This window comes from Lynx rufus, unplaced genomic scaffold (assembly GCF_022079265.1).
Source record: "Lynx rufus isolate CCGP_SWC_20201006 ecotype Redwood Valley unplaced genomic scaffold, mLynRuf1.p SCAF_11, whole genome shotgun sequence".
Classification (NCBI taxonomy): domain Eukaryota; kingdom Metazoa; phylum Chordata; class Mammalia; order Carnivora; family Felidae; genus Lynx; species Lynx rufus.
This window is the reverse complement of record NW_025814825.1, coordinates 18,545,993-18,563,363: the sequence shown is the minus strand read 5'-3', so window position 1 is coordinate 18,563,363 and position 17,371 is coordinate 18,545,993. Positions and strand designations below refer to the sequence as shown.

The 17,371-nt window shown below is 45.3% G+C and overlaps 1 protein-coding gene across 5 annotated transcripts in view; it reads left to right on the top strand.

The window, feature by feature from the left end:
- The window catches only part of KCNMA1 (potassium calcium-activated channel subfamily M alpha 1), a 731,687-nt gene that overhangs the window by 501,465 nt on the left and 212,851 nt on the right, over positions 1 to 17,371 (top strand). For all 5 annotated transcript variants that reach the window (XM_047073026.1, XM_047073024.1, XM_047073023.1 and 2 more), the window contains 2 exons: positions 1,883 to 2,053; positions 3,664 to 3,755. In XM_047073026.1, coding sequence (XP_046928982.1) covers positions 1,883 to 2,053; positions 3,664 to 3,755 — 263 coding nt within the window. The remainder of the gene's footprint in view (positions 1 to 1,882; positions 2,054 to 3,663; positions 3,756 to 17,371) is intronic.

The window sequence follows — 17,371 nt, the reverse complement described above, 5'->3', positions numbered from 1 at the left end:
GCAGTAACTCCAGGCAGCCACAAGATGGCAGTGCTTCCTCAGCCAACACTTGAAAATGTGTTGGTGACAAGGTTGAAAGTTTGACCCACATCTCTTAATGAACAACAAATTCAGATCCCTTAATTTCCCTCCACTTCCCCCTTACAAAAAGCTACCTTCGATTCTTTTGCCTGATTGCTTGTCAAGTTATTTTGTATCTCAAAAATGTTAATTCTTTTAAATTAATGACTCTTTGAAAGGCTTATATTATTAAGTCAAGCTATTCTCACCTCCTGGAGGCCGACTTTTATTCCTGCTTTTAGGGAACACAGCTTTTGTTGGAAGCATGTTTCATACAAACACAAACTGTTAAAACTGGAAGGAGCCTCATCTAATTCTGAAGATTTGAGTAAAATTGCCTTTCCCTTGCTGAGGAAAGCCTCTATCTGCGTTAAGTGAGGGGAAGGGTGCATTTAGTTACCTAACATCACTGGGGTTTATATAATTACCATGCAGAGGAAGGCAGCCTGGCATGGAAGCCGGGGCTCTCACTCGACTACTAGATCTGATGGCTCCCCACCCACCCCTTTGTGTTGATGGAATTCTTGGCTGAAATCACTCTTAGTAGGTAATCACCCCAATCACAAATGTGGTCTTTGGTAGGCCAGTGAGCTCACCTTACTATCTTGTGAAGTCGCTTCTGCTTCACCAGGAAACCTCCACGAAAATGGCACGTGGGATCAAGAAGTCATGTGTGAAAGAGGCTAAGTTCTGGACCCTTTCTGCAGAGGAAGAGCGGGAGGCCTGGGGGATTGGAGGCCTGGAGGCTCACTGCCCACAGGGGCTGTGCTGGTAGAACACTGGCACCGTATATTGCAGGGTTGGGATCTGGGGTAGACCTGGAGGCCCAGCCCACCCATCTCCCTCTCTCCCGAATTATCTCTCTTGCCTACCTCACAACTTGTTGGTGGATCAAATTCGATGGGAAGTGTTTTGTAAAGTCTAAAGCAGAGATGGGCAGCCTGCACCCCTGGGGCCAAAGGGCTCCCAATTCATCCACGCCCCTTTGGTGTAAGTATTGCTTCTGGCTGATTCACCTTCTGCAGAGTTGAGTTGTTGCTACAGAGATCACAAACTGTGTTGTGCAGAACTGAAAATGTTTACTATCTTTTCCTTTACGGAAAAAGCTTGCTGACCCTTGGTCTGACGAGTTGCACAAAAGCAAGTTGTTGTCATGAGCTCGATTTTCTTGCTCTCAGGGAAATTCCTGCCGTTTGCAGGGTAGAGCCATCCCTGACATTCTGCAAAGTCAGGAGAGCGAAGTCAGACTCCGAGAGATGCTGTTTGGGGTCCGGGTGTAAGATCTGCATGAGGGAGGCCCACCGGGCAATCGCCTTGGTCAGAATGATGAAAGGACGAGGCCCTTTGTGGGAGAGTTTAGAATTTCTTTGGGAGTGCATGAGCCAGGCCCTCCGAGACTGAGCAGGAACTCACAGAGAAAGGTCAGGGCAGGGCTCTCTGGCTCTTCCCTTGAAGAGGATACTGTAAAACGTAGCCAGGGGCACTGCCTTAAAATTCAGCTGGCTTCAAATCTTTAACAATGAGAAGAAAACCTAGGGATATTTACCTTTGTTTCTTCCCCTCTTTGTCCCAATCAGCTAGGAAGATATGTTTCTGTTACAGCCTCTCCACTTTTCTCTGTTACCTGTCTGGGGTGGGGGAGTGGGGCAGTAGGGGGATGGGAAGCTGGATTCTGAGTCATCACTACAGAACTTACCCGGGCAGCAGACACCTTGTGTTGAGGTGGCCGTGTATCCGGAAGCAGCCCGCTGGAGTTTTTGTGTCCCTGGTTTATCATATGTATATAATGTCATCCTTTTTCTTCCCTGTCCCCTTGCTTTAGGTGGAGAATTCAGGGGACCCATGGGAAAATTTCCAAAACAACCAGGCTCTTACGTATTGGGAATGCGTCTATTTACTCATGGTCACAATGTCCACTGTTGGCTATGGGGATGTTTACGCAAAAACCACACTTGGGCGCCTCTTCATGGTCTTCTTCATCCTCGGGGGACTGGTAAAAGCTCTTTATTATGATGTTGATTTTTATGGTCATTAATATTTTCCATTATCCATTTCTTTAAAGCTTTGTATTTTGACTCTGTTTCTTCATTGCAAGCAAGTGATTGCCTTAGTGTTACAATCAGACCGAGTACATCCAAATGCAATGGTGGCTTTACTGCATATTTCTTTGGTATATGAGACTTGTTCCCCAGAGACCCAGGCACACTGCCCTTGTCAGGGTCAGCCTTTTCACTAGGAGGAAACCTAATTGTCTTAAGAAAGTGATGCTCACTTATTAAGTGAGAGTGTCTGTTCTTTAGTAATATGATTCAGTAGCTGATACCCTCTGCAAGGACAGTTGCTGTCACCTGACCCAGTAGATGCTATAGATACTCGGTAGACAGTTTGCGGTTTCAAGAGCTCCCCCACATCCTTCACGATCCTCTCCTAACTTCCAACAAACACTGTGGCCGGGGCCTGCCCCAGAGAGTAGGGTCCCCGCAGAGGATGCAAAGCCTACTGGTCTCATGCAGGTGGACATCATTAGGTGAGCCGAGGGTGGTTTTGTAAAGAACCAACCAACTCCATTATGCAGCGACACATGGGATATTTTCCCTCCCCCTTTGTAAGTCAGAAGGTTCTGCTCTTTGCTTTTCTGGTCTTTGCAGGTCATAACAGTCAGTTAGGATGTAATTTTTGAAAGGGGGATTTCTGGCAGCATGTTGGGGGTTGCTGCATTTTGTCTTTCAAAGTAACTTAGGTGAAGTTTAGATGTTTGCACTGTTATGTGGTAAGTGATTAGAATCCTACTTCACACACAGCTTTCACATGTGTCCACGGCACATACATTTGTACTATGCATATACATCTCTCTGTTCTGTATGCATACGACATATATACATTTAAAAAATGTATATTAAATGTACATGTGCGTGTGTAAGCTAACACAAGCATTTCCTCAGCATCAGGGAGGTCCCTGTAGGTAACGAGACCCACTTATCCAGCCACAAGCACAATGTTTGTTGGGCAAAACATGGCAGTTTTGTGTTTCTCCTTTCTTCTCCACCCCCCCACATGATTTCCTAAATTTACCTTTTGTGCTTTTTAGTGATTTTTTTTTTTTACTGGATAAGTTTATATTATTTTAATCTTATTTTGATGTTTATTGTCTTTCATCACTCCTAAAGGCATTGATTCTCCTGTGAATTTTAGCTAGAAAGAAAGTCTTCTCTTGCAGTTGTGTGTGTGTGTGCGTGTGTGTGTGTGTGTGATTTCACCAGCATGCACCCCCTTTACTGACTTTCCTTTAGCAAGAAGTGCTAGATGTCAACTTATTTATTCCTGTCTCTTTTGTATTTTTCTCGACTGCGATTTTTTTATTTTTTTATTTATTTTTTTTAGTTGTCCGGGTTGGTTAATGTTTGTTTTGTCCTGTGTATTTTCAGGAGCTTGCCCTTTTTGTGCCTTTATTTTTACAACCCACCACAGTGGTATATACCTTTGCAGTTCTAACCCCTTTGTGTTTTCGGATATTAGTGTTCCGACCCCCCCCCTCTGAAAAGGTCACCCCCTTTCTTTGGCCTGTCTTTTCAGTCTCTCTTCTGTCTCCTGTCTTCTCCTCAGGCCATGTTTGCCAGCTACGTCCCTGAAATCATAGAATTAATAGGAAACCGCAAGAAATACGGGGGCTCCTATAGTGCGGTTAGTGGAAGAAAGTAAGTATGCCAAGAGGTTTTGCTGCCTCTGCTGCGGTAGAATCCTCTCTGCATGCCATTTTTTTTTTGGCTCTTGTTTCTTTGTTTCATGCATGTAGGCAATGTTTGCCCGCTACGTGCCCGAAATTGCTGCTCTCATCCTGAATCGGAATAAATTCGGCGGGACTTTTAACAAACATGGAGGCAGAAAGTAAGTCAGTTACATCAGAAAAGATGTGGTTGAGTGACTTTCAAGAGCCCCTATGGCGGTGACACCTGAATCCCGCCCCTCCCTCCTCCTACCCAGGTGCTTCTGTGAGGGAAGGGCCACATTCTGTGTGGGGTGTGACGTCACCTGTGGACTGACTATCCAGACCTGTGCCCACCCGTTCGTGCCTTTCTTCCCCACCCGTCTTTCTGAGAGACCCACTGTGTTTCTCCTGGAACGGGTTGTAGGTAACTGGGCCTGTATCTTCTGTTCTAATCCCTACCAAGTAAACCAAGCTCATTCAACTGGCTTAGTGATTACATTCTGGTGCCCCAGACTAACGTGATGCCATCCTCTGGGGTTGTTTTCGTGCAGCAATAACATGGGATCATACTCCAGCGGGGAAGTCTCAGGGAGGGCAAGAAAAAGGTCACCTTGCCTGCTGTAAAGGCATCGTGGCAGCCAGGAAACCAATTCTCTTTAGCCAGGAGGCACCAAACGTGTCCTCAAAGGGACTCATTACTCAGCTGAAATTCCTTCTGGGCAAGACATATTACATTTATGGTATGTTAGGGTACCACATGCTATTCCTGATGGTCTTTTGTTTGACTTCCCATACATCAGTCCTTTCTTCTTGGGGACTATTTCAGTTTGTGTTCAGATCGTTTTATTGATATCAATACCAGTGTCTGGGTTCGTTATCAACCTGAAATTTGACTCCTAAGTAAATGTCAGGGCCTTACCATCTCTGTCTTCTGCCAGAGCACTGTCTTGGGAGGAGAAGGCCTCTGGAGAGGCGGGGCTGGTGGCAACCATTCTTTACTTTTTTTTTTTTTTTTTTAACTTTTTCTTGGGCACTCAGCCTTGTTTTTGTTGTTTCTGGGTTTTTGTTTTAATTTCCACAAAGTAAGAGGTATATAGCTTTAAAGTACAGCTCAAGGGATTTGTACCTATGTACACACCCAGTAATTACCATGCAGATGAAGATGAGAATATTTTCATCACTCAGGCCCCTTCCTGGTCATAGAAGCTCCTATCACATAACTAGGTCCCCCTCCCCCAGTACATTTTCAGGTGAACTCTTGAATAGCCTATTTTGCTTTTTAAGAGAAAATAAAACTATAGCATTGCCCTTCCCCATCCTCCACCCCCATCTCCTCTGGGCCCAGTAATCATGTTGGATGGAGCAAACCTCATCTCCTGTCGGTGATTCCAGTGCATCCTGAGCTCAGGTGTCCTGTCCTTCCTTCAGAAAATGAAGAGGTGGAAAATAAAAAGACTCATTTTCTTGAACTGCCCACAGGACACCAGTTTCCTTTCAAAGGAACAAAGGACAGTGAGCGAGAGGAGGCCAGTTGGCGTCTCGTCTGTAGAGGCAGCACGTTCCTCCACCTTTCCTCTAATGGAGCCCTCCTCTCCCTATTATCTTAACAACCCTGGATGAGATTAGAACCAAGCTGTTCTGATTTCTGGGCCATTGGTTGGATCCAAAAGGCCAGATAAGTCCAGAGATTCCCATTGGTCATTTATTCCATTGCCAAGAGAAAAACAGCTCCTCTGTCCATTTTGCCTTTAAGGTGTGAACAGGTCGCCATAAAGCAGAAGGCATTCTGAGGGCATGGTCTCTCTTTATTCCTCCCACCCCACTACCTCGGCCAGCATTTCCTTGTCACTGCCCCTGAAGAAGCCAATAAAGTCAATTGCCCCCAAGTCTATGCTGAAAATACTTCTTGACTCTCTCTCCAGGTAAAATTTTTTTTCCCTCTAGTTTCCCTAGTCCGGTGCGGGTGGGCCTGGTGGCGGGTGGCTTTTGTTGGTGGGCAACCCAGATGAGGACTGAGACCAGCAGTCACTCACCCACCCCTTTTGCCCTGGCACCTCCACTCAAACCCCCGAGTGCTGATGACTTCAGATCACAGACTCCCGCAGCTTTTGTTCTGTCTCCATCTCTGTCATCTTTTACCACCGGCTTTTAGCCTGGTGTTTTCTCTGTCTCTTTTTTTCTTCTCCCTTTAGGAAAATACACACTTTGCTTTTAATGTTCTCTTTCGGTCTCTGATGTCCCCCGACCCTGAGGACAGAGAGTCGGTCCTGTCATCAACACTGGGACCGTTCACTTTACTTTACGCATTGTTTCCTGGTTCAAAAGCTAATTACTAAGTAGTTTAAAGAAGCCCTTTGGTCACTTAGATCTTTCATCAGAAAATATAAGCTTGGGAAAGGAACAGTAATAAAGGGCCATTAGCACCCTTTGTTTGATGTTGTTTTTCCAGTCAGTAGAACAAGATTGATGAAATGTTATGTTTGGCCAAAATTTGAGTTTTCATTTGGAATTCAGCGTTGAGAGAATGGGCTGTCAGAATCAATAAGTTTTCTTTCGCTTGGGATATGGGCATGTGGTAGTAATTAGCAATATAAGGTCTTTAGTTGAGCAACCAAGCATGGATTCTGGCAGCAAACATAATGAGAAACTACAGTTGTTCTATTTCTAACGTCAAAAAGTTTCCAGATAAAATTAAATGCATTTGCAAAGGGAAAGCAGCTAAACTTTGTTGAAAGATAGAGCTCAGACTCTTAAAATAGCGTGCTTTGCCCTGTGTTTTTGTGTATGCAAAAATACATGTGCTGTATTCATGGATACACGTATGTACACTCTTCTCCCCAGGATTTCATCAAGTGAATGCCCAGAATGTAATTAAAACATATACATAGTTAAGGGATTTGTTTACACATGCATATCTTACTCAGAAATACTCTAACAATGCATTAACTTGTCAGAGAATTTAAGGTAACTTGTGACCCAAAAGCTATGGAGACACACAACTTTGAAATCTAAAGATGATTTAAAGTAAACACACACACACACACACACACACACACACATTAGGCAGAGAAGTTCAGGGTTTTGTTTACGCAACACCCAATTTCAGGATATTGGAGAACATGGAGGTTTTGTTGGCACCTCATTTTCGGTTTTGATCAATGTGTTTGACATAATGTGAACACTTCATATAGCATCCCCGGCACGTCCTCACCGTCAACATGGGATCAAAGGCCTGGCCTGGCTTTCTCCAACATTCACTTCAGTATTCCTCACTTGACCTCCCACAGGACATCCAGAGCCAGCAGTAGATGTGGGGACATGTCAGCTATTCTGTATCTTATTATGATGGCATCAGAGCTCCTAAGAATAGGAATTGGGTGTCAATAACCAGAGGTTCAATGAGTGGCCTCGGCAGGCAGTCTCTGTGGGTTGGAGGTCTTGGGGACAATTGTCCTCTCGGGCTGAGACCCCAGGTCTTATTCAAAAGGGTAGCCTGCCTACGGCCCAGCTGACTCCCGGGGCCAATGCCTCCTCCTTCCCTTCATGTAAGGCCAAAGCTGCTCAGAGGTGGGGGAGCAGCGGGGTGAGGCTCCCATGGCCTTTGGGTCCCAGCTTGCTCTCCTTCCTCCCACGGCCCTTGCCGTTCCCCCCTGAGATTTCCTCTCTGCATGTGACTCAGCCACTCCTGGTTAGTTTGTGAGAACTGACAAGATCATGGTCTGAGGTCACATGGCCAAGGGCCATGGAAAATAATCAGCCACAGAGAGGAATCCATCTGTTGTAACCCCCTTGTTAGAGGTGGCTGGGCCAGGGAGCCATCCAGACCTTGTGTTTCCCATGATGGGCTTCTGGGGCCCCCAACTGAGGCAGTCCTAGGCCAGGTGTTTGGGACAAGGAAGAATGGGATAGCTTTGGGTTATTCTTCTGATTTCTGTAGCCAAATGCTGAGAGGACACACAGAGAGGACGAGGTATAATAGACGACAAGGAGAAGGCAAAGGGGACCAGAGAGGTGAATGAAGTCTTCTTGAAGGAGAGGTTCTGTGGCTGAATGAGGAGGCTAGGCCTCTCTTCTGGTTGAGGGAACCATTGTCACAGACTAAGCTAGCTCTAATTTCAATTCAGGAAAGTTGTTTGTGAAACTTAAATACTGTGGCTTCTCTTAGAACTCTTCTTTATATAGACAAAGCTTGGGTCACAAGCTCTTGGGGGCACTTGTAGATGAGAAGTGACTCGTTACAGCCCAGAGCCCTAAGACTGCCTTCTCTGACAGTAAGAATACCTATAAACTTGCATATCGCTTAATTCGCACAGCAACCACCAAAGGGAAGTATTATCATCTCCATTTGCAGTGGGCGAGGAAACTGAGGAACAGAGAGGTTATGTGACTTGCCTGATGTCACACAGCTAACAAAGGGTGCATCTAGGGTTTGAACCAAGGGGCAATCTGCTTCACTGGGCCGTGCTGCCTCTGAAGATCATCTCCTGAGACCCCTTTTTGTTTTGAACCTCATGATCCTATGGTTGTTCTTCCACCTCTACCCATAAGTGAGGCCACAACACCGTGCACATGATGGAAAGGAAGAGAAATGCACGAGTATCACTGTGGTCCTGTGTTTTCCTTCTGCTCACCTACTGCCTCTAAGGATCCTCGCCCCACCCCAAGGACAAAAAGGTGGGGAGGGGACTGAACCGTCTCTTCGTTGATTTTTCTCATTTGGTTAGACTAGGAATGTATTTACCTCTTGTACACTTGTAACAATGAGGGGCTCTCAAGGATAGACAGGCAGATCATTGACCAAAATTGTGCCTTATTTGTGGCTCTCAACACTTTCAACCTCTTCCTGGGGAGCTCACTTCCTAGGTTACCAGCCATGGCAGATTGTAGTGATCTGCCAGATGCAGACACCCTCCTAGGCAGAGTCTATCTGCATGGCATCTTGAGAAGAGCATTCCCTGCCCTGGCAGACATATCCACCTGGCTTCCTTTGGTTTAGAGAACTTCTTTGGTGGTGGGTTCTTAACTGTCAGTGAAAATTAGAGTAGCAGGACCTCCCTCCCTCCCACCTGCCCCGAAAGTCCTCTGCAAGATCCACTCTCTAGGTTTATTGCAGAGCTGTAGGTGGAAGTGTTACCCTCAGGAGGCTGGGTCTTCCTGGGAGGAGTAAGGCAGTCTGCCTTCAACATGGCCTCAGGATTGTAAAAGGGAGCCCTAAAGCCATAGAGGTTGGCAGAATGTATCATGCTTTTCCATTTAAAAATGAAAACAGAGTACTTTATTATGTTCTTTAATGTGGTGGTTATATTTTAAAGAGTTTTCGATAATTTAGACAAGAATTTCAAGAGCTAAGAAATACTAGAGCCCAGTTAGTTTCCTGCCTCACTCCCCGTTCCTGTTATCATTTCCACTTGCTCATTTCAGTCCACGGATGTTCACTGAGTCCCTCTGTGCCCGGCACATCCTTGGATGCCAAGGATTCGGTGGTGAGCAAGCGACCCGTGCGACTTGTCCTCAAGGACATTACAGTTGCCAGGAGGTTACAAGCAATGAGCAAGGCTATGACTGAAGAAAATACCAAGTATAAATGTTCATACATGTGGCAAAAATGAACATGAAAAAGACTAAGATCCTATTATAGAGCAAAACAGGGGTGACTTACTGTACAGAGGTCCTGGGAGGTGACCTTTCAGAGGAGGGGATGTCACAGCCTGTTCCGTGGCTGTGCACCCCAGCTTTTGTTACTCCTAGGCTGAGAGGAGTCAACACCCTAGTTTTAAAATTCATATCACACGGACTCCGCTTACAACCATTGGTCTTTGGTCCTACTACCGTGGTCCTACAACCATGGGAGTAAGTCTTAAAATCTTGTTTTCCTTTCAGGCTCTATTTCGCCTGTATAGTATACTCTCCACAGACTTACCAGGAGAGGGTACCCTGCGTATCTTCCCTGGTTCCTTATTAGCGGGTTCTTATTAAATTGTGTCTCCTCATATCAGAAATGGTCTCCTCATCCATCTCTCTCTGTGGCCTTTGTTCCTTTATGAGACCACTTTCTATTCCCTCCTGCCTGGCTGTCTTGAAATTCCGCTCCATTTTCTCCACCACACTCAACCTTTGCCTGCTGTGGTTCTAGACCAATTTTTGTTTTTTCAAAGAATTAGAATCTTAAAGGATCTGCTGTGCCCAAACAGGCATTACCGGTGACCCTTGATCAACATGGGCTTGAACCGCACAGGTCCACTTACACGCGGATTGTTTGAGATAAATACAGTACAGAACTGTAAATGTGTTTTCTCTGCCTTAGGATTTTCTTAACATTTCCTTTTCTCCAGCTTGCTTTATGGTAAGAATACAGTCTGTGCCATATGTAACACATAAAATAGGTGTCAATCGACTGTTTATGTTATTGGTAAGGCTTCCAGTCAATGATAGGCTATTAGTAGTCAAGTTTTTGGGGAGTCAAAAGTTACATGTGGAGTTTTGACTTCACAGGGGTCGGTGCCTTGACCCCCATGTTGTTCAAAGGTCAAGCATATTTCTTTATAAAGACTCACTCAGTCTACCCCATAGCCATCCCCCCAACCCTAGCCTAGGGGAACTAGCGTGAGTCATGCCTTCACCGTCCATTCCACGTGTGATTATTGAGTGCTTGCTACACACAGGCACTGGGTATAAATGTACTTCTTCAAACCCATGAAGATTTCCAAATATGCCACATCTCTCTTGAGCTATGCATTAATATTATTTGGCCATTAAAGTGGCTGGGGAGTTCAAAATCAGAGCTTATTTAAGCCTCTCCTCTTGGTTCCCAGAGGTGACCGTCTTCCTATAATAACATTTCCATGTGTACTTTTTCTGATAAGGGCTGACTCCAGCACTTGGGAATAGGATGTGGGGTTAATTCGTGTGGTATTGTCTTGGGCCAAGTACCATGGGCCTCCTTTCCTTTCCCGTCTACGTACAGCTTGGGCAACACTCACTCTCGCTTCTGCAAAGCCTGACGTGGCGGGTGGGGGGTTACTCCTGGAGAGAGTGTTTCCTATAAGGTGCCATTTATGATTTCTAGATCACAGACATCACTCTGGTTGAAATGTGACTGAGGCTTTGCATTTCACACAAACGTCTGTCCTTTGACAGAGAAGCCATTCAGTCCTCTCCTTGCATGGCCCATGTGATTCCCAGCCTGAACTCCCAGCAATGTTTTCAGATTCCTAGATTTTAAAAGCCATAAATTAGCAAATCATCAACATATCACCAGGAAGGATCATCTGGTAGCCATTCTAGTCAGAAGGAAACACAGGCCCCAATAACTGATCTTCACAAAGATAGGAAGAACTGTAGACAGACAGATACAGTAAATAGGAAGACAAACAGATAATTCAAGTTGACAGACCATCTTGGACTGATTAGACATTCTGCTTTGATTAACATTAAACTTTTGGGGGAGGAAAAAAGAATTGAGATTGCCCTAATACTTTGGAAAAATGACCCCTTTACTACTTCTGAAATTCAGAACCGAGGGGCAGATACCGAAAGCAAGTGTCATTAGATGCTGTATTGTATAATGTAACATGCTAGGTATTCCTTTCTGATGAGAGGGGTCTTGGTGGGTGTGGATGTGGGCGCTTCTTTCTTTGCATCTGCTTTGGATTCTTGTAAGCCACATCTTCAGCCCCTTTCAAACTTGAAGCTCTATTTAAAGAGACTTGGATGCATATTAAATCAATTTCCTGATAATACCTAATGGAGTGAAGGCTTGCCCCACCCTCCCCCCTCCACTTTCTTGCTGTCTCTCTTCCTTTCCACACACTTTTCAAAATGTTCCAGCTATTGTTCTGAAAACAAGAATAGAAATGTAGGTGGGAGATGAACTGTGTACCTAAAAAAAAAAAAAAGTCATATTCAAACCTAGACTTTTGCTCTCAGATAGTCTTTCCTCCATAAAAAAAAAAAAGAAAGAAAGAATTTTGAATATGACTTTTCTAATTATAATCCCTAAAGAATCTTTCTGCTCAGCCTCATGTTTGATTGGGTGAATCCTCCCTGGGTAGTTTCCAAATCTAAACAACAAACACCACCATCCGAGAGTAAGTTTCACCGTGTTTTCTGTCTTCCTGCTATGTCATTTCTTGTGTTGGAAGCCTTTCCAGAGCCACACAAAGTGGTTCCTACTAGACTTGGGTGTGGCCCACTGCTGCTGCCATCATACACTGAAAATAAACCAGGAAACTCTCTAGCTGTCCAAGCCCAGTGTCTCCTTCTAGTAAACTTACAGGCTGTTGTAATGTGAAACTCATGAAAACCTGATTCTGTGTCTCTCAGGGTTTGGGCTCCCACATCTAGTACAAGTGTTGCATGACAATGATCTGTTCCCACCCCGGAACCATGGGGACTGCTCCAGATATGGTACCAGTTGTCAGTAAAAGCAATCTCATCCCCCCTTCCTATCCCTTCTTAACTAGGGGACATAGAGGCAGTTCGGAGGTAGATTCATGCCCGTCTCTGGTGAGGCTTTGCAACCTTAGCCACTGAACTCAAAGGCAAATGCTGGCTAGGATATAGAACAGATTTAGGAAAGTTGCCATCCCAGCATGTTTGCTCAGCTAACAAGTATGTGACCCCCTGCTATGTTCCAGTCGCTGCGCTAAGTGCTGTGGCTAAAGAATGAGCAAGAAAATGTGGTTCTTGCTCTCCTGGAGCTTACCTGAGACTTTGACCAATCAGAACCATCCAAGGAACAAGCGGTAGCTAAATAGAGGCTTGATTATGTAGGGGAATCATCCCAGTGAAATGCTCTCTGGCAGGAATTTTGTTCAATAAAATCGTAAAGACTGCAAACATTTCAGAGGGAATGCTTCCAAAAGCATTGGATAATTCATATTGTTAAAATGTACCCTTTGGAGCAGTTTTGGGCAAAGGTAATAGCGGGGTGACTTGTGCACCTAAAAACCTATGGTTTTAATGATGGGCCCAGTAAAAGAGGGATATGGAGAGACTTGGGAAGGTGGGGGAGCTGCTGACGCTACCCTGAGTGCCCCTGTGGTGTATTATGTCTCAGCCGACCCTGACACCTGTAAACTCCTCCCAGTTCTTACCTGTGTAACAGATGCTGGAGGCCAGTTGAGGCCTTTGCAAGTGTGCTGGATCTACTCAGAGGGGATTGGATAGCTAGCAGCATATGCTAGCAGGGACAACACCCTTGGGTGTGGCTGGGGAACAAGGCCAGGATGTGTCAACTTGATTGTCATTATGGGAAGGTGGTCCCAACAACATATGCTCTAGGGCCATGATGCATGATTTACCCGGAGTGTTAGCAGGGAGGTGGGGCTCGCTTTGCACATCAAAGCTAACAGACCTCCCCTTTACCAGGGCAAAAGTAAGAGCCATTTCTGTGCTTGGACTCATTATCCCCCCATTCCGCCTTCATCCCCGAAGGGTATGGTTGACCTTGGCCTTAGTCTTCTCTTCTCTTGGTGCCTCTTATTCAGAAGCAGCATTACCAAGTAGAGACAGGCAAATCTACTTTGATCTGCATAGAGGAAAGTGCTATTCAGTGCCCTTATTTCTCTTAAGATTGGAAGAACCAGGTCAAAGGAAGATTGACTTGCTTGAAAATGGCCAAAGCCTACCAAGTCTGCAGTAAAGGGATGAATAAAATGTGGAAGGGGAAAGGTATTGGGGAGAGACACAGTGTAATTTGTGAGAGAGTCAGGCAGTTATGGAATTGCTTACTTAAGATCAGTGTATAATTCCTCTTGGGGGAAGGAAGGAAAGAAGGGTGGGGAGAGAAAGAAACCCAAACAATACCAGCATACTGGGTTGTTGTGAAAATTAAGTGAGAAATTAAGGTTAAGGTAAACAACTCTTCCAGTTAGGGGCTCTTTGATTACAGGCAACAGAAACTGGTTCTTGCTAACTTAAGCAGGAGAGGAATTTTTTTGGAAGGTTAGAGTACCTTATAGAATTCAGAGAAAAATTGAAGAGGAAGATCCCAGAAAGCACAGAGTTGAGCCAGGCAAGCAGCTCTGGGACCCAGCAAGCAGAAACTCAGGGATAGTCATTATAGGGTTTTGCACGAGGATGGATCCCACTGTGAACTTAGTGTCACTCCATTCAAGGCTGAGAAGTATTGATTGGCCTAGTTCGGGCAGGGAAACTTGATTAAAGGTCCCAACACTATATCTCATTGGGGATGACTGGTTCCCCAAATTAAAAATGAGGTGCCATTGACAGAAGAGAGGGTGTGGGCTGCACATGTCAGTACAACCAATGCCTCCTGAGGTTCTCAGAATTTATTTTCAAGACGTGGACTGAGGCTTCCTTTAGGGAACAAGCTACAAAAGATATTTGATCATTCCTTGGGCATGGTCTAATTATGGAGATGTAATTGTGATCTAGGATGGTGGAGGTATAGATATAGACCCCTCTGGCGTTGTTTAGGTCCTGACCATCTGCATATGATCAGATGCACCTACTTTGTGCAGAAAATTCTGTTCTGGTCAGGACATCTCAGTATTCACTGTTGGCATTCCCAATAGTCTGTCCTGTGACCTTGCGGCTCTGTTTTATAGAGGTGCCTTTGCTGCACTGTTGGGATCTATTTGCTCAGCCTTCTGCCCCTTTTTAGGGAAACTGCAAAACAGCCTGTGTCTTCCAGAATAGCTCTATTGACAGCTGGATAAGATGATTACTTTATCCTCTTCCTCACTAGGAGGGAGAAGGCATTTCCTTTCTTTGTAATTAGCAAAGTACTAGCCGTGGCCCTGGGTAGAAGTCTTATCTCCAAACCTCCTTGGGCTTTTTGTTTGCTTGTTTTGTTTTTTCATTTGTTCTAACCAGAAATGGCTAAAGCCAGCATTTGGGATTATGGCCTCAAAACACACTCACAGTTGTTTTAATTTCATTTTTGCCCTCCTTACATGTACTGTTCTCTCACAAACTCGAAACAGATCTGGGGTAGCAGAATCAGCCAATGATCTGACAATCTTGCAGTTAACTAATGGTTATGTTTCTTCTACTTACAATGGCATCAGGTGTCCAAGACAAGCACACCTTACCAACCAGTCCATTGGTCAGTAGATAGTTCTGGAAAGTCTAGCAAGGTTTGGAGGTCCTGAGCCAGGTCCTTAGGTGGAATGGAAGTGATGGGTCCCTAGGTGGAATGGAAGTGATGGGTTTTGGAGTGATGGGGGTTCGGAGCTGATGACCAGGAAAGAATTCTTGAGACATCTTTGGTGCAAAAAAGTTGATTTTATTAAAGCATGGGGACAGGACCTGTGTGCAGAAAGAGTTGCACTGGGCTTGTGAGGAGTGACTGGTTATATATACTATGGAGTTGGGGGAGGTGAAGTCAAGAGGAAGTTTCTTAAAGGGATTTCCATATGCTAAAACTCACAGATTACTGAGGGCCTAGTTTTGTCAAACTAAGGTAAGTTTTTTTTTTTCTTTTTTTTTTTTCCCTCTAGCAAAACATCATTAAGATAGTAGGAGTTCCTGGAGATTAGGCTATTGATAAGATTGCCCCTTTCTGGTAATTTTACTAAGATATTTGTAAACTGATAGAGACTCTGTCAATGTAACCATTTGTTTTCTTTCCTTTCCTTTGTTCTTGGGCAGGCAGAAGTGCCTAAGGAATATCACACATATCCCACCTCGGTGGGGGGGCCATGCAGGGTGTCGGGTGGCTTGCCTTATGCTCCCTCATCAGAAGGATGGGACCTGCACAGTCTGGAGCTAGCTTTTGTTGGCCATAGGTGAACTGCCCTGCATGGACGTCAGTTCCTTTGGGACTGGCTGTCAGTACAGGAGGAAGTGGGAAGGCAGGAATTGGATTAGTCTCCTTCCTTTTAGGCAGTGGGGTCCTGCACTTCACAGGAAAACCTGGTTAACAGTCATCCTGAAGGACATGATCCAAAGTAGGGGAAGCCGTGGGACAAAGCAGTCACAGAAAGCACCACCAGGTGATACAGAAGGTCAAGCCCAGAATCTGCCTAAACCTTAGCTTGTGTGAGAGTCTTGGAGAGATAGTTCTGTGGACACTGAATGGTTCAAATTCAACCTTGGAGGGATAACTTTAAATTTTAGTACTGACCACTGTGTGCTTTGGGTTGTGGGGTCTCTTGCTGCCCCCAGCCTGCTTTCTATGTGATAAAATGCTGCTGAATTTCCCTGACAAGTCCTTCTTAAAATTCATTCCCACCAAGCCAGTGGCTACCATTGGGGTGTGGGCGGGGGGCAGGGGGAGGTTGGGGGAGGTTGGATGGAAAGAGCATGATTAGAAGTCTCAGCAGAAAGACAGAAGAGATTCTAGCATATGTATTTGATATAAATATTATAGTTTTACAGAGACATCTAGATCAATATATGCCACATTTCATCTACCTCTCTGACAAAGTGAGCACAATGTATTCAGGGAAAGCTGTATAGGATTTTCAATTTACTCTGTGTGATTTATTGTGACAGGATAGCTATGGGTTTTTTAAGTTCTTTATACTTGTTCCAGTAAAAATGGATATAGTATCTTTAAAAATAAACAGCCCAGAGCTGTGCATTTTACATTGTCTTCCTAGAATGAGGCTCTGCTAAAGAGCGATGTGAGACCTCCCTGCCCCCAGGGGGGACCTGATGCAGGCAGATTTGCCTCAGTCCTTGCTCTTTAGCTGTTTTGAGGGGGGGGGGGGGGACGGTGTGGAGAGTGAACAGGGAACTGAATTAGGAAGTACTGCCGACGTCTAGACGAGATATGATGGTGGCCTGGACTAGAAGGGCAGAGAGCTAGAACTCTGTGGGGGGATCCATCAGTGTCGGTGGGAACAGCCCAGTCAGTCTGGGCTCCTTCATTTTGTAGTGACTGGCCCCAGTCTCCTGACTCCCAGCCCAGCGGCATCAGCCCTCCCTCTATCTAGAAGGCACCAAACCAACGGGGTAGGGCTGCTCATGCTCTGCCATTCACCTTGTACTGAATCTCTGGGCCTCAGTTTCCACATCCAAATAGCAGGTACTAGACTGAACATTCACCAGGGGCTATTCTCATACTAAGATAAACATGAGACTGTGGAGTGGAGCCCATTACTTTTCAGGCTCTAAGAAACACTACCTGAATCTTCAAAATGTGTAGATTTTAGTTTTCATTAGCTAACCTCAGCCTCAGCGAGTCTCTGGAGGCCTCGTTCACTGGAGCCTTGAAGAGTTTGGGGGCTCCCTCGGCATCCTCCTCTTATGCCTCCTGCCCTTGGTCACCTCCTCTAAGTTGTCCGTTCTGAGAAGCCGCAGTGGAACTAAGCTCAGAAACAGGTTCCAACTCAACTGGGGCATCCTGGCTTCCCTTGGACATCTCTAAGAAGGAAGGATAGGAGAGTGATTGAGGAGAATGTGTGGGATTGCATTCTGGAGGCAGAGATGCTTAAGGATGAGAGAGGCATGCTCATGGTCGTTTAGTGAAGATATACCCATTTAACAAGCAATTGGCAATTTTCTGGTGAGCCCTGATAGAGTTTGTAATAGTCAAGCATTATTCTTAAGGTTGTCACACTCATCCACTGATGCCACACTTGCTCATGACACATCAGTCCAGCCTGTGTTTATGGAGCCCTGCCCCCAAATCAG